The sequence below is a fragment of the Elaeis guineensis genome, chromosome 1 (genome assembly GCF_000442705.2).
Source record: "Elaeis guineensis isolate ETL-2024a chromosome 1, EG11, whole genome shotgun sequence".
Lineage (NCBI taxonomy): Eukaryota > Viridiplantae > Streptophyta > Magnoliopsida > Arecales > Arecaceae > Elaeis > Elaeis guineensis.
Genome location: NC_025993.2, coordinates 154,720,461 through 154,742,962, shown reverse-complemented (window position 1 = coordinate 154,742,962; position 22,502 = coordinate 154,720,461). Strand labels below are relative to the sequence as shown.

General features: G+C 49.9%; 1 protein-coding gene across 1 annotated transcript; it reads right to left on the bottom strand.

Annotated features, from left to right (window-relative positions):
* Positions 1–8,155: 8,155 nt before the first annotated feature.
* On the bottom strand, positions 8,156–10,179 carry LOC105039386 (protein JINGUBANG-like). Its single transcript, XM_073250868.1, has one exon. It carries the CDS (start codon positions 9,598–9,600, stop codon positions 8,353–8,355), a length of 1,248 nt encoding a protein of 415 aa, XP_073106969.1. The 5' UTR covers positions 9,601–10,179; the 3' UTR covers positions 8,156–8,352.
* Positions 10,180–22,502: the final 12,323 nt, after the last annotated feature.

Here is a 22,502-nt window from a genome sequence, read left to right as displayed (position 1 = left end):
CTCTCCTTCTCCACCCTTCTTCTCGTACCTTATATCTTTTGATAGTTAATAATATCATTTTTTTTTCAAAATCAGACAAAGTGTAAGGATTCGTACGGACGTGTATTTAGTCCGTATTCATTAGAAATATCTTTGGTACTTATATATGACCAAAGAATCAAAAAAATACCTTTCAGTTAGTCTTTTTGGATGAGTTCTTGGATTGTTATAAATGATATCAGAGCCGACCTAACACATAACTTATGTGGACTAAGGAATACTGCAACATAGGTTCATTGGAGTTGACTATGGGTCGATCGTAGCATTTATGAATAGATGCATGGATTTAGATCCTGAGCATGGTGAGGGCACCAAAGTTTAAATAGAGAGAATATGTGAGGACTCATATGAGCGTGTATTTAATTGTACATCCCTATATGGACTAGGAAATACTGTAGCATAGATTCATTAGAGCTGATTACGGATCTATTGTGGTGTTTATGAATAGATGCATGGATTTGGAACCTTAGCTTGACGAGGACACTATAGTTTAAATGGAGAGAGTATACAAGGATCCATGCGAACACATATTTAGTCTCATATTAGTTATTCGTTGAAAAGATCTTGAGTAATTATGCGAGGTATGGGCTTAGATTTTAGAAAACAATAGCTTATGGATTCGAGAAACAAAAATCTTCCAACCATACAAAGAATACGCTCAAATCTAAATTTGATCACACTCGAGGTTGGATGGACTTCAAAACTAATTTTCTTTTACTAACTTATTGCATAAGCCAGAATCACGCACACACACACAAATATATATATATATATATATATATATATATATATATATATATATATATATATATATATATATATTAAAATGGAGCAACTGCGGTGATTAGCCTTCGTTTGACATATGGTTGGGCCTTTTGGGTGCCACATGTCCAAAAAAACCGCATGGAGAGGGAAAGAAAATTTGGAGGTTCGAATTGGGGAGGATGAAGCGGTCATGGAGGTCGAGGATGTCGTCGGCGAGGGGGAAGAATTCACAGATGAAGACCTCCAACCTGCATCCGACAGTCACCCAAGGCTCGCCGATGGCGAGCTTCCCCTCCAGCAACCATCCCATCCTGAATAATAAAAAAATAAAAAATAAAAAAGATGAGAGGAAGGATCCGTCGAATCTAGGTAAATTGATGGTCTTCCCTCTTGATCGTCGAAGAATATATGCCGGAGCCTTGGACAGATGGTGGTGGTCCGCTGATTCAGATTTTTTTCGATGGTCGTCGATCGTATGTTTGGGAGAAGGAGCCACAGTTTAACATCTTCCTCAACCGATCTCCTAACGATTGATAGATCACAAACATATCCACCGAAAAATCAGTTGAGAGCCTCGGTAAGAGAGCGGTGTTCCATCGATTGCATATTTCCGACAGCTGCCAGCTGAGATGCGGTGGAGTGAAACGACATTTTGGACGGCCTTCTTCAACTGATCTCTCAAGACCGACAGTCGTCGAGATGCCAACAGTCGGAAGAAGGCCGTCGGTGGTTAGGAAGGCCCGATGACCCACCGATGGAGGTTAATCGAGAGTTTGATGGTGGCCATGGGGGGTTATGGGTGGTGATCGGGAAAGAAAGAAGGGAAGAGGAGAAGGGTCTAATGGATTTGGATTTTTGGGTTCACACTCGAAACTCAAAATCTAGTTGACCCATTTACTTTAAAAAGGGATGGATTCGAATTTTTGGATTTTAAAAATTTAGATCCATTAATCTATCAGTCCATTAATAATTGATTTGATCAGACCACATTGAGTTGGTTTGATTTGGTTTGGGGTTGTTTTGCCATTTAGCCCCTGATGAAGAATTCATTATATAATGATTTTTTTTCAATTGTTTTGCGAGCAGAGAGAGAGGCGATGGAGCTGTAGGGAAGAAAGGAGAAAAGAAAAAAATATTTTTTAAAATAAAATATAATATATAAAAATAATATTATATAATATCTTAACTATATTTTATAATAAAATATTATAAAAAAGTACTGTTGCAAAACTCTCTCTCTCTATTTATATATTGTATAAGAATAAAATATTATAAATAAAAATATTATTTTAAAATAATATATTTATTACATAAAAATATGTGTGGGGTTTATGTAATTGTGTATGCTAGGCATGTATGTACGTATGTATTTTTGATTAATGATTGGAAAAAATAATTATATATTTATTTAAATTTATTATTTAAAAAAATAATTATATATCGTACATCGCATTGGATTCTATGATAGTTTTATTTGATTCGGAGCTTCACAGCCTCAAACCTTCTTGTCCTCCAAATGGACCAGGATACGTCACTGAGACAGAGAAAATGTTACTTTGGGTCCCATAAGAAACCCATGATGTTCGGAGTCAAAGATCTATAATGTCAAACAATACCACAATCAATATTAGGGTTCAGATTAGTTCACTTGTGTTGCAGTCAATTTTCTCATCGTCTGATCACCGGAAACACACTTACAAAAAAAGTCCTCACTGACCAGAGATGCCTCTGACGGAGATCCTCTAACGGTCAAGTCAGAGGAGAGACTAGACAACAGTAGAAAGAACCAGAGACTCAGTTTGAGAAAGCTTAAGAGAGCTTGAGAAAGCTTGAAAAAGCTTACCAAAACTGTTGCCTTACCCTATTTTATAGTAGAATAAGGTATGGTCCCGCCATTAATGATGCAGACAACTGGAGAGTTGTCAAATCACCAGAGGCTGTCAAATCATCGTGGATTGTCAAGTTATTGGAATTAATCCATGTCCTTTGTAGGACAAGGCCCCAGGACGGTTGCACAGCACGTCCTTGATAGGACAACAGCCCATAGCGGTTGTACGGCGTTTGGACGGGCTGGCTGACTATATATCGGTATTCGACTGTCGGGACATCGGATGATGACTCGAAAACACCGTTGACTGATCTGGTGCCTTGTGGAAGTCGGACGTCAGCTGCCACCCCCGACAGTGAGTCAGTGATATGGGTTCGGCCATTCGGCTGATTGGAAACAGTATGGACCTGTTTGGCTGGCATACCTTTGGCCGGATATTGTCGGCAGTCATTGTTGGAGTCGTCTGTCCATCCGGTGGGTAGAGTCGGACGTCGATCGGATCGTTCCAAGGATAAGTCGGTATATAGGGGTCAGCTGGTATATCCCAACAGTTGCCCCCCCACTCCTGAGTCCGGTGTCGTGTTGGCCCGCGTTACCACATGGGTGACGACCTCGGACGAAAGGAATGATTTTTCATCATTTTATTTTTCTGACGACCGGTCCTTTACTTGCAGCTGATCTACAACATATCCGAGTTGGAGGCTGGGTATCGAAGGTTCGGCGACGTCCGAGCAGTCTGGAAGGATAGGGCCGAAACCGCCAAAGTCGAGAAGGCGACGCTGGTGGAACAGCTGAAGCTGTCGGCCGACCACGAGGCCAGGCTCGAGGAGGAGATTTCCCGACTCACCGACGGCCTGACTGCCTCGAAGGCCGAACTTCAGTCGGCCCGCGAGCAAGTCCATCGCAAGACCCGTTCTGTTTATCAGCTGCGGCGTGAGCGGGACGGCTGCATCGGTGAGCTCGAGGCCGAGCACGAACAACTTCGGGTTAGCCTGGAGAATCTGGCTAAGGCCGAGGAGAACCTGTCCTCTGCCCAAGCCGACGCCGACATAGCGAAGGCGGAGGCGGAGTCGGCTAAAGAGGTGCTGAGCCGGGTGGTGGAGGACTTTCGCGGCTCGGACGAGTACCGGGAGGAGCTTCTCGAGAGCGGCTTCGCCTCCTATCGAGTGGGGTACGAGGACGTCCGGGATGCAATTCAGAGTCTGCACCCGGAGCTCGACCTGAGCAGCGTCGTCCCTCTGGGGTCGGAGGATCAAGCCGCACAGGAGGAGGCCGACCCAATATCGGAGGATCCGATGGCTGCGGAGGAGGCCATCCCTGGGCTGGTGGAACGAGCTACCGAAGGTGAGGCGGCTCCAACCTCCGGTCCCACTCTGACCCGAGTGGGTACACCGATCGCTCTTGAACTCCTTCCAGTGTAGGAAATCGATTCCGATGAATAGTCAGAGTATCTGCTCCATTGTTTTCATTTTGTTTTTGTTTCGTCTTTGATACTTGTAATCGGACTTTGGCCCAATTTTATAAATCTAACTTCAACTAAATGAAATCGAAGACTTTTCAAATTTTTCCTTGCATGCGGTTCAAATTGTATGTCTCGCCGAGATATCCCCGAGTGTATAGGTCGTAGCTCCGACATACCTCGTTAGGATGTTTAGTAGGATCCAGTGTAGTTGATCAATGTAATCAGTGGCATGTGCCACGCCAAGGGCAGAGCAAGCCCCGATCGCAGGCCGGTGTCCTGACTATCGTACAGGTTGCATAAAATTCGATGGTCGAGAGTCGTCCCGACTGTAGGTCGAGCGTCCGTCGCTCGAACCTTAGTCGGGCATGCACGTCAGGTCGGGTGTCGGCCAATCCCCGAACGTAGCTTGTCGACACGATCATTTCGTAGAATCTGATAGTCGAGTAGTGTCCGACGTATTCGGATAGGATAACGATGACAAGTCGAATATCCATTGTCTAGCCCTTGGTCGGGCATGCACGTCGGGTCGGGTGTCGGCCAATCTCCGAACATAGCTTGTCGACACGATCATTCCGTAGAATCTGATAGTCGAGTAATGTTCGACGTATTCAGATAGGATAACGATGACAAGTAAAATATCCGTTGTCTGATCCTTGATCGGATGTGCACGTCGGATCGGGTGTTGGCCAATCTCCGAACATAGCTTATCGACACGATCATCCTGTAGAATCTGATAGTCTAGTAGTGTCCGACGTATTCGGATAGGATAACGATGACAAGCTAAATATCCATTGTCCGACCCTTGGTCGGGCGGGCACGTCGAGTTGGGTGTCGACCAATCTCCGAACGTAGCTTGTTGACACGATCATCCCGTAGAATCTGATAGTCGAGTAGTGTCCGACGTATTCTGATAGGATAACGATGACAAGTCGAATATCTATTGTCCGGCCCTTGGTCGGGCGTACATGTCGGATCGGGTGTCGGCCAATTTTCGAACGTAGCTTGTCGACACGATCATTCCGTAGAATCTGATAGTCGAGTAGTGTCCGACGTATTCGGATAGGATAATGATGATAAGTCGAATATCCATTGTCCAGCCCTTGGTCGGGCATGCACGTCGGGACGTATGATAAACGGTGGCAAGCCGAATATCCTTCGACCGATCGTGACCAAGTCGGTATATCATGAGTGTGACCGCGATCGTCTTGGCATTTTGCCCTTCTTAGTCGAAGCTAAGTCGGCAAGTTAGCCAGCCACGTTGATTGAGAGTCGATTGTGGAAGGAGCGCGGCTTCAACTTAGAGAGGTTTCATTGTCAGCGCTGGCCTTCCATTAGTGTAGATAGAATGGTTCTCATAAGAGTCCGATATGTCGTCGACGATCGGACCGTAGGTTTCCAACGAGATGTTGGGCCCAAGTCGGGACGTCGGTCGGGAAGGGGTCGAGTCGGTGGGTCCCTTCGACACTTTTCGAGATTCCTTCATTATATGAGGGCTTCTATTTCATCCTTGAGTTGGATGCATTGCTCGGTGTTGTGATTATGGCCCCGATGGAATCAGCAATATTTTTTCTCCGGTCGAGGCCCTTTGCCTTCAGAGGCGGGGGTCGTCGCAGATATTCCGCTCCTTCGATCTCCATCAGGATCTGCGCACGAGGAGCAGAGAGAGGGGTGTAGGATTCATACCTGCGATGCGTCGGTCTCGGACTCCGACGTCGGGACGATCTCGGGCTCCATCGTCAAGGCGAGATCTGTTTATCGATCGGGGGCCTACTGGGTTCAGCAGGAGCTCAATTTTTCTTTCGCTTCTCCTTCTGGCCCGTGCCCTCGGTCAGGCGCCGGTCAGAAGCTCCTTCATCCGCGCGCATGTATTTGTACGCGCACTCCAGCAATTCGGCGTACGTCCAGGGGAGGGTCTTGTCCAAGAAATATGTGAATCGGGATCCCCTTAGCCCCCTCTTCATGGTCGAGATAGCCATGTCTTAGTTGAGGTCTCGGACCTCAAGTGTGACCGCGTTGAATCGGGCCACAAAGTGTCGGAGTGTCTCATTTTCTCCTTGCTTAAGAGAAAAAGACTGTCCGAGGTTCGTGGCGGCTTCCGGCTGGTACTGAAATGGACCACGAAAGAATGCTCGAGCTGTCCGAAAGAGTGGATACCTCCTGAGCGGAGGTCGGAGTATCAGGTCCTGACAGCTTTACGAAGGCTGGTGGGGAAGTCGATGCAGAGGAGGGCATCAGTTGCCCTTTGAATTGTCATGAGAGCCTTGTAGCTCTCCAGATGGTCAACTAGATCAGTGGAGCCGTCATAAAGCTCCACATGAGGTATCTTGAACCGACTAGAGATCGGTTTGTCGAGGATAAATCGGGAGAGAGATTGGATAGTCCGAAAGTCGACGTCGTTTGAAGACTTCTAACCATCCGCCTGGAGCTGGATAAGCCGATGGTCGATTTTTTCAAACTTATGTTCGTAGTCGTCCAACCGTCGATGTTGAGAAACCCAAGGGGTCGAACCTTCCGACAAATTTGAGAGTGAGGCGGACGGCGTCTGCGGCCGTTTCTCCTTCCTCGCTCGCTCCAGCTGGGAAGGAGAGGGACGCTGAGACCGGTGGATGTCACGCTATGGCCGCCTCCCCCCTTCTCGGTGGGAGTGCTGAGATGGCTGCTCTTGAGGAGGAGATAGAAGTTGATGCGGGCGTCGGCGGCTGCTTCTGGATGGCATAGGATGCGCCGTCGGTTGTTCCGCCGGCGATTGCGGCAACTGGGTCAGTTGTTGTTGGAGGTTTTTGACCGCGACATCAGAATGGTCATTTGCCGCTCGATCACCGCGACTGTGCCTCCATGGTCACCACCGGGTGCGGAGAGCTGGGTTCCGCTATGGAGAGTAAAGGAGGGGCCTCTTCCCAGCGGAAAGAGTGTCTCGCCGATCTGGTAGCTCTCGATCGTTGAGCCCTGATTTTTATCATCTCGAGAGATTTTTCAAGCTCTGTGGAGCTCGCTATCTTACCTCCGTCGAACCCCTACCTAGCGCGCCAAAATCTGTTGCGGCCAATCCCCTCGTTGCCTGATCATCGGGAACGCACATCTGCAAGGAAAGTCCTCATTGATCAGAGATGCCTCTGGCGGAGACCCTCCGACGGTCAAATCAGAGAGGAGACTAGGCAATAGTGGAAAGAACCAGGGGCTCAGCTTGAGAAAACTTGAGAGAGTTTGAGAAAGCTTACCAAAACTGTTACCTTACCCCGTTTTATAGTAGAATGCGGTATGGTCTCGCCATTAATGGTGCAGACAACTGGGGAGTTGTCAAATCGTCGAGGACTGTCAAATCATGGTGGATTGTCAAGTCATTGGAATTAATCCATGTCCTTGGCAGGACAAGGTCCCAAGGCGGTCGCACAGCACGTCTTTGACAGGACAACAGCCCATAGCGGTTGTACGGCGTTTGGACGGGCTGGCCGACTATATATCGGTATTCGGCTGTCGGGACGTCGGATGATGACTCGAAAATACCGTCGGCTGATTTGGTGCCTTGTGGAAGTCGGACGTCGGCTGCCACCTTCGACGGTGAGTCGGTGATATGAGTTCGGTCATTCGGCCGATTGGAAACAGTATGGATCTGTTTGATCGGCATATCTTTGGTCGGATATTGTCGGCAATCATTGTCGGAGTCGTTTGTCCGTTTGGTGGGTAGAGTCGGACGTCGGTCGGTTCGTTCCGAAGATAAATCGGCATATAGGGGTCGGTATATCCCAACAACCTGTAATTTGATAGCAGCTCTTCTTGTTTCATTCATCACGGAAGAAGCAGGAAGGTTCGTGATCACCTTCCTGTCTCATTCCTGTAAATTGGTGACAGGATGCCATGCCTCATGTTTTGTGGGAAATGGCTTCTGGAGGGATAAATCAAAATTGCTTACTATCAAAGTAGAAGAAATTAATTAAAGATCTTTCTCTAAAATTCTCCCCTCCATTTTAGTTTAGATATAACAGAGTTTGTAATGGAAGACTAACTTTTCGAGACTATCCAGCCTTTGGCTTTTGCCAAGGAATTCACCAGGTCGAAGAAAGAAGTCTGCACAGATTGGCAGGGGTACAGTGGGGTCGAGCCGCTTCAGATAGTTTCAAGCATAGAGGAATATATGGTAAGCAGGTAGAACTGCTTTCCAGCTAATAAATTAAACCTACAGACAAGCCACCATCTGGACTCTCTTTAACTGATAAGTCCAAACTGGCTCCAGTTCATGGCAAGATTTTCCCACCCCAATTTACAACTCAAAGTTGAACACCAGCTTGTTAGGGACCAAAAGCTTCCACACCTTTATATCACAGTCCATACCCCCACTAACAACCAGATATGAACCACCGCTCCCACAACAGCCCTCAATATGGCTATCAAACCCCACCATTGCCAGGCTTTTGATGGGTCCTCCGTGCCCTTCCAACGCAACCAAACATGAGTACCGCTTATCCCCTCCTCTCCTCCACACCCTCACTGTTCCATCCGCCGATCCACTGCACACCAAGTCCGCCGTCGCCGCCAAGCTCAAGATCGCCTTGGTGTGCCCTCCGAGTGCACCGGTCGCCGCCATGAGCCCGCCGCCTCCTTCCCAAACCACGACCGACCGATCACATGCCCCTGAGTACAAAACAGATCCGTCGGCGGTCAAAGCTAGCGCGTTCACCGCCGACTGATGCCGCTTCAATGCAGTCACCAGCGAATGCTTCCTGTCCTCGGGGCGCCGCTGCCATACCTTGATGGTGGTGTCGGCCGAGCCGGTGTAGACGTAGCCATCCGGCGACACGGCTATCGCATTGATCGCATCATGATGGGCACCGGCGACCGACTCCATGCACCTGAAGTCCGACGTGCGCCAGACTTTGAGGGTGCGGTCCCATGACACGGAGTAGAGGAGGGATCCATCGTGAGAGAGAGCAAGGCCGGAGATGGCGTCGACGTGGTGCACCCAGGTGCATCTCTTGTGTCGCCGGACTTGAACGTAGTTCTCGGGCAAGAGGAGGCTCAGGAAGCGGTCTTTGGGTGTTGGCAAGACTGCCCGGAGCTTGTAACGGTACTGGTGGTTCTCTTTGCGGTTAATCTGCCATACCCGGATCTTATGGTCTTGATGGGAGCTAAATAGATTGCCGCCGGAGATTACCAAGGATTTTACAGGACTTGTAGTGGTGGCGACGATGAAGCTTGAAGGAGTAATTTGGTGGGAGGGTGGGTCAGACGGGATGGAGGTCCATAGTCTGATGTTTTGATCGGAGGAGCCGCTGTAGAGGGAGTTTTTGTGGATAGTGAGGGCTGAGATGTAGGAGGAGTGGCCATTGAGGGTGGTTATGCATTGGTGGAGGGAGTGGGGTGGGAGTTGGTTGGCTTGGTTGGGAGGAGAGGATGTGCAACTTGAGACGAGCTGGCTGGAATCATGGTATTGTGTCATTTGGTGTTGTGAGGGTGATTCATTGTTTTTGTTTGCGTTGCAAGCTATGGAACAAGGTGGTGTCATGTCCATTAGAGAGAGAGAGAGAGGTGGGGAGGCAGATTGGGAAGGCTCATGGCTGATATAGTCAACTTATATAGGAAGGGTAAAAGGGGATGCTTTTTTTTTTTTTTTTCTTCTTTACTTTCACTGCTTTCACTGTTGCAACGCAAGCAGGGTTGGTGAGGCCAGACCTAGGCTGGAAATTTGTTGTCCCACCTGGCCGAAAGGAGAACAGTATGTCCGTGCCTATGTACGACTTCAAGGCACTAAGTTTTCTTCCGGGGAGGTTGTTTCTGAGTGGGGGACTGCGCGTAATCAGTATTCTGCTGGTTAATCGTAAAGGAGATTTTGTTGGCCGAAGCCTCACTGCACCAGCTTGCACATAGTTGCAAGAGCTATAGCCATCAATCACCAAGTGTCGCCTAAATTTCCAGAGGAAAATGTGGATGGTATTGTGAGCTTCTGCACTACCACATGTCAATAATCAAAGCTGATACATGTCTATCTGGCTTGTACATTATATACCTCGATTGCAAGTAGTCGCTTCTTATTTACATCATACTGTTGAACGAGATAAAAATTACTTAGGTCTTTGACACTGAGATCAATATAGTTATTTTGATGTTGAGGATACTTGCAGTTTCTCACTCCTCACCATCAAGTTTATGAGACACATGAGATCTAGGTACCTGCCTCTAAATAAGTATAGAAGTATCAGCATATAAATAATTATACGTACACTACGGAAGTTCATGAATCAAGCCTGCACCACCATCATGAATTTCTATTAATTGCACGTTAGAAGTACAAAATGGTCAACACATTCAAATTATACTCCATCAATAAAAAAAAGGGTTCAAACTATAGTTTTGTTATCCTCTATATTTTTAATGGACACAATAAGAGAACCCGTAATGCCTGATGCAATGCAGTATCATGCTGTTAAACCGAGTTTGATGAACAGTTCTTGCTTCTAAAACTTGTTCTAAGTTGACGGAACAGTTCTGCCATATCTAAAAGCTTTCTTAAGCTGTGGAAGATTTGATACCTGCTTGAGTTTGACCAACAGCTTACATCAAAGTAATTAACCTTCAATCAAAAAGTAGTAGATCGAATATCCTAGGTTGTAAGACATCAACCTTCAGATAATTCAAGCACTAATCGTTTCCTAAACATGGCTTCATCCAATGATTCGGCCACCGTAAAATGTGAATCTATTACTGTCCCTACCAACAACTTCGCTTTTGTGGGTGGGCGTCCATTTCGTGGTACCTACAGTCTGGCTTTTACTTTCACTATTTCCACTTTCCAGCATGCAGAATCTTCCATCCAACGGTGGTGGGGATCTGGTCAGACATCCCTTTTTCTAGATTTTTCCTGTGGAGACTTGATGGCGTCAAGTTGATGCAATGAGAGAGAGAAGACGAGAGAACGAATAGGATTAGACGCATAGCCCAAGTAATGTAACGTCGCCATGGACCATCTCAACAGTCTTTTGGGAGTCCATGGCGATCTACCAAGGAACGATCCGGTTCTGTAGCATGGTCTAGAATACTTGGGATAACAGCGACAGCCAACGGGAAACCTCTACCCCCGGATGGAGATATGCTTTCCAACAGAGAGTGTTACAGACTTCCAGACAAGGCACCCTTTCATGGTGTTATACAAACTCAGGTCCTGCGTGTGACCATACATCTACTAGCATTATAGGTTCTCTGCGAATCTTGGTGTGCGAGTCACCCAGTGCACTAGTTTTAATATGCAAGGAAATGGATAATGGGAATAATTTTTTTGAGAGGGATTTGCCACTGTGGTGGGTTGGATGCAGAGCCATGGATCTGCTTAGTATCCATTCATCCATGACATCCGGAGGATTGTAAGAGGACACATCTTTATGGATATCTGATATGTTTATCATCATCAGACGAACAATACTATGAATTGGATAGCTAAGTATATTGTCCAGCACTTAAGAGAGATTATTTGGACTAATATTTCTATTTTTTCTCTACCTTTTAAGGATACTTTTTTTTTTGATCATTTTAGTTGTATTTATACTCATGTTGTATGAGTCCTTGTCTTATTAAAAAAAAAAACAGAATGCATAATTTTTGCTGCACTGTTGATGGGATAGGATATCCCTTTTTTTTTTTGGATATATGATAGGAGGGATAAGTAAAGATATAAGTGAGTACATAGATATTCATGATTATTTGGATTTTATCATAAGGATAAAATTATTCTCTTCCATAGAATAATTCTGTTCCACTAATTTGGTGCAATAGAATTATCTGAATAAGTCCACTCTTTGAACTTATCTGGATAAGGTTATTCCAGGCCATTTGTGAGCATTTGGCAGAAAAATCACCCTCTTGGAGGATAATCTGCACTCATCCCCTTATCAAATGCAGTCTTGGAAGCCATGTACTTGCATTACCGATTAGCACCCTAACTATCTCTAAGATCCGTAGATGATATGTTGAGCTTGTGTTAGCCCCCAGCTAAACTTATCCCATCACTTAAAAAGCCCCAAAATATCATAAAACAGCAACTCTTATATAGCATAGGGTCATGATATAAAGAAGAACATTAGTGACACAAACGAGTCGAGTTGCTCGCAAGTTACTCAAACTTGATCCGACTCAGTTATTATCAAGCTCGAATAACTTAAATAATTTTTTGAATCAAACTCGGATAATAGAATATTCGACTCGAAAACTTATGAACCTACTCGAACATATGTATGTATGTGTGTGTGCATATATACATATGTATACATATATGTATACATATATGTATACATGTATACATATATGTATACATATATGTATACATGTATACATATATGTATACATATATGTATACATATATGTATATATATATATGTATACATATATATATATACATATATATATATTGTTGGTGCAAAAATCTGCCTGCGTCGGAGAAGCTGGAGTCGAGGGAGTCGCGGTCACCGCCGGAACCTGCAAAAGAAGTCTAAACCGGAGGTGGGGTTGCTCCGGCAAGACCCTCCGACGCTCAAGTCAGTTCTCTGCCTCAACAAGAATGGAGTGCTCGAACGAAAATTTTAGCAGAGTTTCTAGGTAAAAATGAGAGCTTAGAGAATAACGTATCTGAGGTCCCCCTTTTTATAGACGGAGGGTGCAACAGACTGATAGCGACGTTCGTAACCGTTCGGTAGTGGGCCGCCCATAGTCAGGAGGAATTTATTGCGAAGGGTAGTGCAGCGGAATCGTGGCTATCGCCGTAGCTCGCCACGTGGAATCAGTTGTGGGGAATGGAGCGGCGTCCGTTATCGTGACCCGTCAGGGAGTGGGGAGGGCTGCCCAGGGTCAAGCGGAGTTTGTTGCGAGGAGTAGTGGAGTAGACCTGTGGCTATCACCGAAGCGCGCCACGTGGAGTCTGCCGCAGGGAGTGGAGCGGCGTCCGTTGTCGCGACTTGCCAGAGGATGGAAGAATCGTGCGGTATCCATCGCAGGAAGTGGAGCAGGATCGTGGGCATCATAGCGGTCTGCCGGGAAGTAATGGAGTTGCGTAGGGTCCGCCGCAGGGAGTGGAGCGGTGTTATCTGTTAGTGTGGCCTACCAGGGGGTCCAGACTTGTCAGTCGAAGTTCGGTCAGAGTCGGAAGCGAGGTCCGACACCTGTAGGAGCTCAGACGAGGCCTTCCCGCAGTCGGGGTAGAAGGTGGAGTCCGGCTCTCGTGGGAGTTCGGACGAAGTCTCCTTGTAGCAGCAGTTAAAGTTGGGGATGGAGCCCGACGCCCGTAGGAGTCCGGACGGAGTCTTCCTTGCAGTTGAAGTTGGTGGTGGAGCACGGTTCCCGTAAGAGTCCGGGCGGAGTCTTCCTTGCGGTTGAGGTTAGGGACGGAGCCCGGCTCCCGTAGGAGTCCGGGCGGAGTCTGCTTGCGGTCGGAGTTGTGGGCGGAGTCCGGCTCCCGTGGGAGTTCGGACGAAGTCTCTCTGTAGCTGGTGAGATCAGGCTCCCGTAGGAGTCCGGTCAAAGTCTACCTGCAATTAAAGTCAGAGGCGAAGTCCGGCTCCCGTAGGAGTCCGGACGGAGCTTACCAGCAATTGAAGTTGGGGATAGAGCCCGACTCCCGTAGGAGTTCGGGCGGAGTCTTCCTTGCGGTTGAAGTTGGTGGCGGAGCCCGATTCCCGTAGGAGTCCGGACGGAGTCTTCCTTGCGGTTGAGGTTGGGGACGGAGCCCGGCTCCCGTAGGAGTCCGGGCGGAGTCTGCTTGCGGTTGGAGTTGTGGGCGGAGTCCGGCTCCCGTGGAAGTTTGGACGAAGTCTCTCTGTAGCTGGTGAGATCAGGCTCCCGTAGGAGTTCGGTCAAAGTCTACCTGCAATTAAAGTCAGAGGCGAAGTCCGGCTCCCGTAGGAGTCCGGACGGAGCTTACCAGCAATTGAAGTTGGGGATAGAGCCCGGCTCCCGTAGGAGTCCGGGCGGAGTCTTCCTTGCAGTTGAAGTTGGTGGCGGAGCCCGGTTCCCGTAGGAGTCCGAGCGGAGTCTTCCTTACGGTTGAGGTTGGGGACGGAGCCCGGCTCCCGTAGGAGTCCGGGCGGAGTCTGCTTGCGGTCGAAGTTGTGGGCGGAGTCCGGCTCCCGTGGGAGTTCGGACGAAGTCTCTCTGTAGCTGGTGAGATCAGGCTCCTGTAGGAGTCCGGTCAAAGTCTACCTGCAATTAAAGTCAGAGGCAAAGTTTGGCTCCCGTAGGAGTCCGGACGGAGCTTACCAGCAATTGAAGTTGGGGATAGAGCCCGGCTCCCGTAGGAGTCCGGGCGGAGTCTTCCTTGCGGTTGAAGTTGGTGGCGGAGCCCGATTCCCGTAGGAGTCCGGACGGAGTCTTCCTTGCGGTTGAGGTTGGGGACGGAGCCCAGCTCCCGTACGAGTCCGGGCGGAGTCTGCTTGCGGTTGGAGTTGTGGGCGGAGTCCGGCTCCCGTGAGAGTTCGGACGAAGTCTCTCTGTAGCTGGTGAGATCAGGCTCCCGTAGGAGTCCGGTCAAAATCTATCTGCAATTAAAGTCAGAGGCGAAGTCCGGCTCCCGTAGGAGTCCGAACGGAGCTTACCAGCAATTGAAGTTGGGGATAGAGCCCGGCTCCCGTAGGAGTTCGGGCGGAGTCTTCCTTGCGGTTGAAGTTGGTGGCGGAGCCCGATTCCCGTAGGAGTTCGGACGGAGTCTTCCTTGCAGTTGAGGTTGGGGACGGAGCCCGGCTCCCGTAGGAGTCCGGGTGGAGTCTGCTTGCGGTCGGAGTTGTGGGTGGAGTCCGGCTCCCGTGAGAGTTCGGATGAAGTCTCTCTGTAGCTGGTGAGATCAGGCTCCCATAGGAGTCCGGTCAAAGTCTACCTGCAATTAAAGTCAAAAGCGAAGTCCGGCTCCCGTAGGAATCCAGACGGAGCTTACCAGCAATTGAAGTTGAGGATAGAGCCCGGCTCCCGTAGGAGTCCGGACGGAGTCTTCCTTGCGGTTGAAGTTGGTGGCGGAGCCCGGTTCCCGTAGGAGTCCGGACGGAGTCTTCCTTGCAGTTGAGGTTGGGGACGGAGCCCGACTCCCGTAGGAGTCCGGGCAGAGTTTGCTTGCGATCGGAGTTGTGGGTGGAGTCCGGCTCCCGTGGGAGTTCGGACGAAGTCTCTCTGTAGCTGGTGAGATCAGGCTCCCGTAGGAGTCCGATCAAAGTCTACCTGCAATTAAAGTCAGAGGCGAAGTCCGGCTCCCGTAGGAGTCCGGACGGAGCTTACCAGCAATTGAAGTTGGGGACAGAGCCCGGCTCCCGTAGGAGTCCGGGCGGAGTCTTCCTTGCGGTTGAAGTTGGGGGGGGACTCGCGAGGGTTAATCCCATTGGGAACTTCGACTGAGGGTATTTTATACCCAACATATATATATATATATATATATATATATATATATATATATATATATATATATATATATATATATATATATATATATATATATATATATATATATATATATATATATATATACGCGCGCACACACGTATATATATATAGACACACGTGCGCGCGCATATATATATATATATATATATATATATATATATATATATATATATATATATATATATATATCATTAGTGTTGGTGCAAAAATCCATCTGCGTCGGAGAAGCTGGAGTCGAGGGAGTCACGGTCGCCGCCGGGACCTGCAAAAGAAGTCTAAACCGGAGTTGGGATTGCTCCGACAAGACCTTCCGACGCTCAAGTCAGTTCTCTGCCTCAACAAGAATGGAGTGCTCGAACAAAAATTTTAGTAGAATTTTGGGATAGAAATTAGAGCTTAGAGAGTAACGTATCTGGGCCCCCCCTCTTTTTATAAGTGGAGAGAGCAACGGATTGATAGCGACGTTGGTAACCGCCTAGTAGTGGGCCGCTCGGGGCCAGGAGAAATTTATTATGAAGAGTAATGAGGTGGAGTCGTGGCCATCATCGTGACCTGCCACGTGGAGTCTGTTGCGGAGAGTGGAGCGGCGTCCGTTGTCGTGACTCGCCAGGAAGTGATGGAGCCGTGCAGTATCCGTCGCAGGAAGTGGAGCAGAATCGTGGCCATTACTGCGGCCTACCGCATGGGGCCTGTTACGGGGAGTAATGGAGCCGCGCAGAATCCATCGCAGGAGGTGAAGCAGAGTCGTGACCGTTACTGTGGCCTGCCAAGGAGTCCAGACCTGTCGACCGAAGTTCGGTTGAAGTAACTGGCGAAGAGAGGTGGCTATCCATCTGAGAGGAGCTCGGATGCTGCTGGCGGACTGTCTACCGTTGGGTGCCTTGAGCGTTAGTACTATAGGCGGGGGCCATTTGCTGTAGGAGCCCAGTCAGAGGCTTTCTGTAGATGAAGTCCGGCTCCCGTAGGAGTCCGGATGAAGTCTTCCTGCAGTTGGAGTCGGGGACGAAGTCCGACTCCCGTAGGAGTCCGGACGAAGTCTGCCTGCAATTGAAGTCGGGGACGAAGTCTGGCTCTCGTAGAAGTCCGGATGAAGTCTACCTGCAATTGGAGTCGGGGACGAAGTCCGTCTCCCGTAGGAGCCCGGACGAAGTCTACCTGCAATTGAAGTCGGGGATGAAGTCCGGCTCCCGTAGGAGTCCAGACGAAGTCTGCCTGCAATTGGAATCGAGGATGAAGTCCGGCTCCCGTAGGAGTCCGGACGAAGTCTGCCTGCACTTGAAGTCGGGGACGAAGTCCGGCTCCTGTAGGAGTCCGGACGAAGTCTACCTGCAATTGAAGTCCGAGACGAAGTCCGGCTCCCGTGGGAGTCCGGACGAAGTCTGCCTGCAATTGGAGTCGGGGACGAAGTCCGGCTCCCGTAGGAGTCCGGACGAAGCCTACCTGCAATGAAAGTCGGGGACGAAGTCTGGCTCCCGTAGGAGTCCGGACAAAGTCTACCTGCAATTGAAGTCGGAGACGAAGTCCGGCTCCCGTAGGAGTCCGGACGAAGTCTACCTGCAATTGGAGTCGGGGACGAAGTCCGGCTCCCGTAGGAGTCCGGACGAAGTCTACCTGTGATTGGAGTCGGGGACGAAGTCCGGCTCCCGTTGGAGTCCGGACGAAGTCTACCTGCAATGAAAGTCGGGGACGAAGTCCGGCTCTCGTAGGAGTCCAGACGAAGTCTACCTGCAATTGAAGTTGGGGACGAAGTCTGACTCCCGTAGGAGTCCGGACGAAGTCTACCTGCAATTGGGGTCATGGACGAAGTCCGGCTCCCGTAGGAGTCCGGATGAAGTCTATCTGCAATTGGAGTCGGGGACGAAGTCCGGCTCCCGTAGGAGTCCGGACGAAGTCTATCTGCAATTGGAGTCGGGGACGAAGTCCGGCTCCCATGGGAGTCCGGACGAAGTCTGCCTGCAATTGGAGTCGGGGACAAAGTCCGGCTCCCGTAGGAGTCCGGACGAAGTCTACCTGCGATTGGAGTCGGAGACGAAGTCCGGCTCCCGTGGGAGTCCGGATGAAGTCTACCTGCAGCCGGGGTCGGGGATGAAGTCCGGCTCCCGTAGGAGTCTGGACGAAGTCTTCCTGCAGTCGTGAAGAATCTGGTCAATGCTGGTGGGGGGTTTATCCGTCGGTAGAACTCGGGAATGCTGCGGAGACTCGGCCGCAGGAGAGAAGACGCCGAAGGTCGGACGTTGGTAGAATCCCTGAATGGTCACCCCTGACACGAACTTCGACTGGGGGGGGATTTTATACCCAACACCAGTCCCCCTACTTCCGAGTTCGAGTTTCGAACGAATGAAGTACAGAAAAATTTTTACAGCCGAAGTCGTTTCATTGAATTCCGCACACGACCGCCCTCGAAAATCTTGGCATTCAATGCACGCGTGCTGGAGTCTTTTTCTGATTAAGGTGATCCGAAGAGTCCTTTCGGAATTCTCCCTGATGCGTAGTCCTAAGCACCACACCATAATGGTCCCGCTAGCAGCCAGCCCTACGTCACGGTGAGTGGGACACATGGCGGGCACTGGTGGACTTAGAGATATTCGCCACCATAACTGCGCCAGGCCCCGTCGCTTATTTAAGCCCCCCTTCCCTCCAGGGGCTTCACTTCGCCTGAGAGTTGACACCTTTCTTTTGCCTGAGAGTCTAGTCACTCCATCGGTGCCCTTTTTGACTCTAAGCACTCTTCGCCATCTCTACCGGCTCCCCGCCGCCTTCAGTCTTCCGAGCCCCTTCGAGGGGTTCTCCCGTCGGGGCTTCTGCCCCGAAGAACAACCTCGAGAGGATGCCACGGATCAAGAGGAGTATGAGGGGAAAAACAGCGGCCTGCGAATTCTCCGACGGTCGAACTATCACTGAGGGTTCCCACCACCTCAAAGGGGGCTCGAGGGAGAATTCCTTCAACAACAAGGATTTAATAACGGAAATAACCGGTGAGCGTGTTCCGCGCGAGAATTTCGGAGTAGTTGAACAGGGTGACACCGGTCAAGGGGGCAGAGTTGTCGTCACAAGCTGTGGCGGGATTCTTGACGTCGTCGGGGCCGAGGGACCAGAAGCGGTCGGTGCTGACGGTGGGGCAGTAGAACTTGTTGCGAGGACAGTGGAAGTAACGCATGCCGATCTTGCCGAAGTACCTAGGACGGTGGTTGTCGTGGAGCACACGGTGGTGGTGCATGCCTCCGGCGCCATCGCGGCCTCCAGGGTACTTCCGATTCTTCCCGATGCAGGTCGTCGTCGCTGCTGCTGTCGCCGTCGCTGCCCCATGAATTCTATCCCCCCTTTTCCCCCTAGGATTGGGGTTTCAACGATGGAGCGGAACGAGGCGGGGGGCGAGAGCTGAGGGATTTATCACACGCACTGAAAAATGCTACCGAGAAGGACAGAACCGGAAGGAGAAGTCGAATGCTTGAAGTGGTCCCCAACGTGTTCCTTTTGAGTCTTGTAACAATGTTCTTTTTCCTCGGCCCCCAGGGCCTTGTAACGTACACCTTGCTAATCAAGAATGAGAAGGAGATTTTGTTACTTCGTCCGCACTTTGCGTCGAATTACCGCCTGCCGAACTTCTTTCATTCACCATTGTTATTGTTGTATTCCCTTCTTTTTCTTTTTCCTCTTTTTTTTTTTTGACGTCATCCGAAGGTTACTGGTCGTTGCCGCGTCGGCTCGCTTTTCCAGTCATCCTTCTTCTTCAGCCTTAATAGCTCTGTAATGCATATTTAATAAATAACATGAGAAAGAAATTTTTCGCTACCTCTTTTACTCATGTGTTGAATTGTCGCTTGTCGAGCTTCTTTCGGCTTTTGCCTTGCTCGAAATCGATGCCGTTCGGAGGTACCCGATTGCCGTTGCATTGGCCCGTCCTTTCGTCCATGGCCGTAGATTTGTCCGGGGCCGCTCGGGTTTGACACCCCCTTTCAGAGTTCAAGCTCGGAGGTCCGAGCTTCTCGTCACCCTGACGAAGTCGTCTTATCTCGAACTTGTGTTGAGAGCTTTCTTGAAGGCCGGGGATTTTGATAAGAACCCCAATCCTTGCTGGGACGAGGTTCCCTGCATCTTTGATGCTGTTTGTTTTCCATTCGTCGCTGACGTAGTCCGTCGTTTTCCTTTTTAACTCCCCTCCCCTTTCTCCTTTTTCTTTTTCGAGTGAGGGTTTTCCCTCTGCTCTTGGTGGGGTCGCGGGAGCGCGAAGGGGCTGCTGAGAAGGTTCTCTTTTTCTGATCTGGTCTTGGATGACCGGACCTTAGTCGGCGCCAGGACGATGTTCTTCCCTTACTTCTGATGTAATCGATCCCAGTTCGTATTAGGACGAGGTTCTTCCCCTGCTCCTAATAGGACTGTGGGGGCACGTATGGGCGTTGTAGGGCCTCTCCCCCCATCCGATCTCAGAGTAATCGGGCCTTCGACTTTGCTCATGTTAGGGCGAGGTTCTCCTCCTGTCCCTAACATGGCTGTGGGGGCGCGTATGGGCGCTGTAGGACCTCTCCCCCCATCCGGTCTAAGGAGAATCGGGCCTTCGACTTTGCTCAAGTTAGGACGAGGTTCTCCTCATGTTCCTAACATGGCTGTGGGGGCACATACGGGCATTGTAGGGCCTCTCCTCCCATCCGATATAGAGAGAACCGGGCCTTCGACTTTGCTCATGTTAGGGTGAGGTTCTCCTCCTGTCCCTAACATGGCTGTGGGGGTGCGTATGGGCGCTGTAGGGCCTCTCCCCCCATCCGGTCTAAGGAGAACCGGGCCTTCGACTTTGCTCAAGTTAGGACGAGGTTATCCTCCTATCCCTAACATGGCTATGGGGGCACATACGGGCGTTGTAGGGCCTCTCCCCCCATCTGGTCTAGAGAGAACCGGGCCTTCGACTTTGCTCGAGTTAGGGCGAGGTTCTCCTCCTGTCCCTAACATGGCTGTGGGGGCACATATGGGTGTTGCAGGGCCTCTCCCCCCATCCGGTCTAGGGAGAACCGGGCCTTCGACTTTGCTCAAGTTAGGGCGAGGTCCTCCTCCAACTCCCGACGCGGTTTGTTTTGACTGTCCTATCGATATAGGCTCGCGCCAAAAGAGGAGACATGCGGATATAAAATTTTTATTTAAAATAAAGTTATCGGTAATACACTCGTAAGTTTTCAGAGCTCCATGGTCGCGGGAGGTCTGCTCCTCCGAGCTCCTTGAGGTAATAAGTTCCGGGCCGGACTACTTCTTTGACTTCGTATGGGCCTTCCCAATTTAGGGCGAGCTTCCCTCGATCCTGAGGTTGCGAGACAGCGGCTCGTCGAAGCACTAGATCTCCTGCTCTAAAGACATTATTCTTGACCCGGGAGTTGTAATAGCGGGCGACTTTCTGTCTGTAGGCTGCCATCCGAACTTGAGCTACCTCCCGCTTTTCTTCCAGCAAGTCGAGGTTGGCTTTAAGACCTTGCGAATTGTGATGCTCGTTGAATGCCACGACTCGTGCCGACGGGAGCTTGAGCTCGATTGGGATAACAGCCTCCGTTTCGAAGGCTAGAGCGAAGGGGGTCTCCCTCGTGGGCAGTCTTTGGGTAGTTCGGTACGCCCACAACACATGATAAAGTTCATCTGCCCAAGTTCCCTTCGTCTTTTCGAGCCTTGTCTTGATCCCTTGCAGCAGAGTTCTGTTGGTCACTTCGGCTTCGCCATTCGCCTGAGAATGGGCTACCGATGTGAAGTTGTGGGAGATGTTTAGGTCTTCACAAAATTCGACGAATCTCGCTCCCGCAAATTGCCGTCCGTTATCAGTAATTAGGGTTGTCGGCAGGCCGAACCTGCAAACGATTGACTTCCAGACGAAGTCTTGCACTTTAGCTTCTGTGATTTTCGCCAGCGGTTCGGCCTCGACCCACTTGGTGAAATAGTCAATCGCTACCAGGAGGAATTTCCTCTGCCCCGACGCCACGGGAAAGGATCCAAGGATATCCATCCCCCATTACGCAAACGGCCATGGGGCACTCAAGGGTGTAAGCTCGGTGGCGGGCTGTCTCTGGATGTTGGCATATCTCTGACATCGGTCGCACTTTCTGACGTATTCAATTGAGTCACGATGCATAGTCGGCCAGTAATATCTTTGGTGGAGCAACTTGTGGGACAAGGATCTAGTCCCCATATGGCTTCCGCAGATTCCTTCATGCACCTCCCACAAGGCGTAGTCAGCTTCCGAAGGCCGGAGACATTTTAAAAGGGACAAAGAGTATAATCTCTTGTACAACTTGTCCTCATAAAGGATGTATCGGGAGGCTTGATTTCTGAGCTTTCGAGTTTCTTTTGCATCATAAGGGAGAACCCCGTCTCTGAGATATGCTATCAGTGGGTCGATCCAACTGGGCTCGTGGTCAATTTCCATCATGGGCCGCGATTCTTCCGTACTCGGGCACTTCAGAACTTCAAAGAGAACATCCTTGGGCAATTCAGTCGGAGCCAGTGTAGCCAGCTTGGAGAGAAGATCGGCCCTGGTATTTTTCATCCTTGGAATCTGCCTGATGTTGAAGCTACTGAAGGCGGGGACGAGCTCCTTTACCTTTCCAAGATACTTAGCCATGCTGCCCTCCCGTGCTTCGTAGTTTCCGCTGACTTGTCCCTCTACCAGTTGGGAGTCGCTGTGAACTTGGAGCCGGTCCACTCCCAACTCTTTGACGATCTTCAATCCTGCGATCAGAGCTTCATATTCTGCTCCATTATTTGTTACGGGGAACTCGAAGCGCAGAGCGTACTCCACGACGATTCCCTCTGGACTGATCAAGATCTGATCCGTGCCTGCGCCCGACATGTTGGAAGACCCGTCCACGTAGAGGGCCTAAAAGCAACCAGGGGGGTCTGCTTCTTCTTCGGGGGAGTTCGATCGGGGCTCCAGGCCGTCCATTTCGCCCTGTTCAGATTCGACCTCCTCCGGGATAGTGCACTCCACTATAAAATCTGCCAATATCTGGGCTTTCACTGCTGGTCTAGGTCGATAGT

Bases quoted from the DNA above. Each gene is read 5' to 3' on its own strand.
- LOC105039386 (XM_073250868.1), bottom strand. From the start codon at position 9,600: ATGGACATGACACCACCTTGTTCCATAGCTTGCAACGCAAACAAAAAC.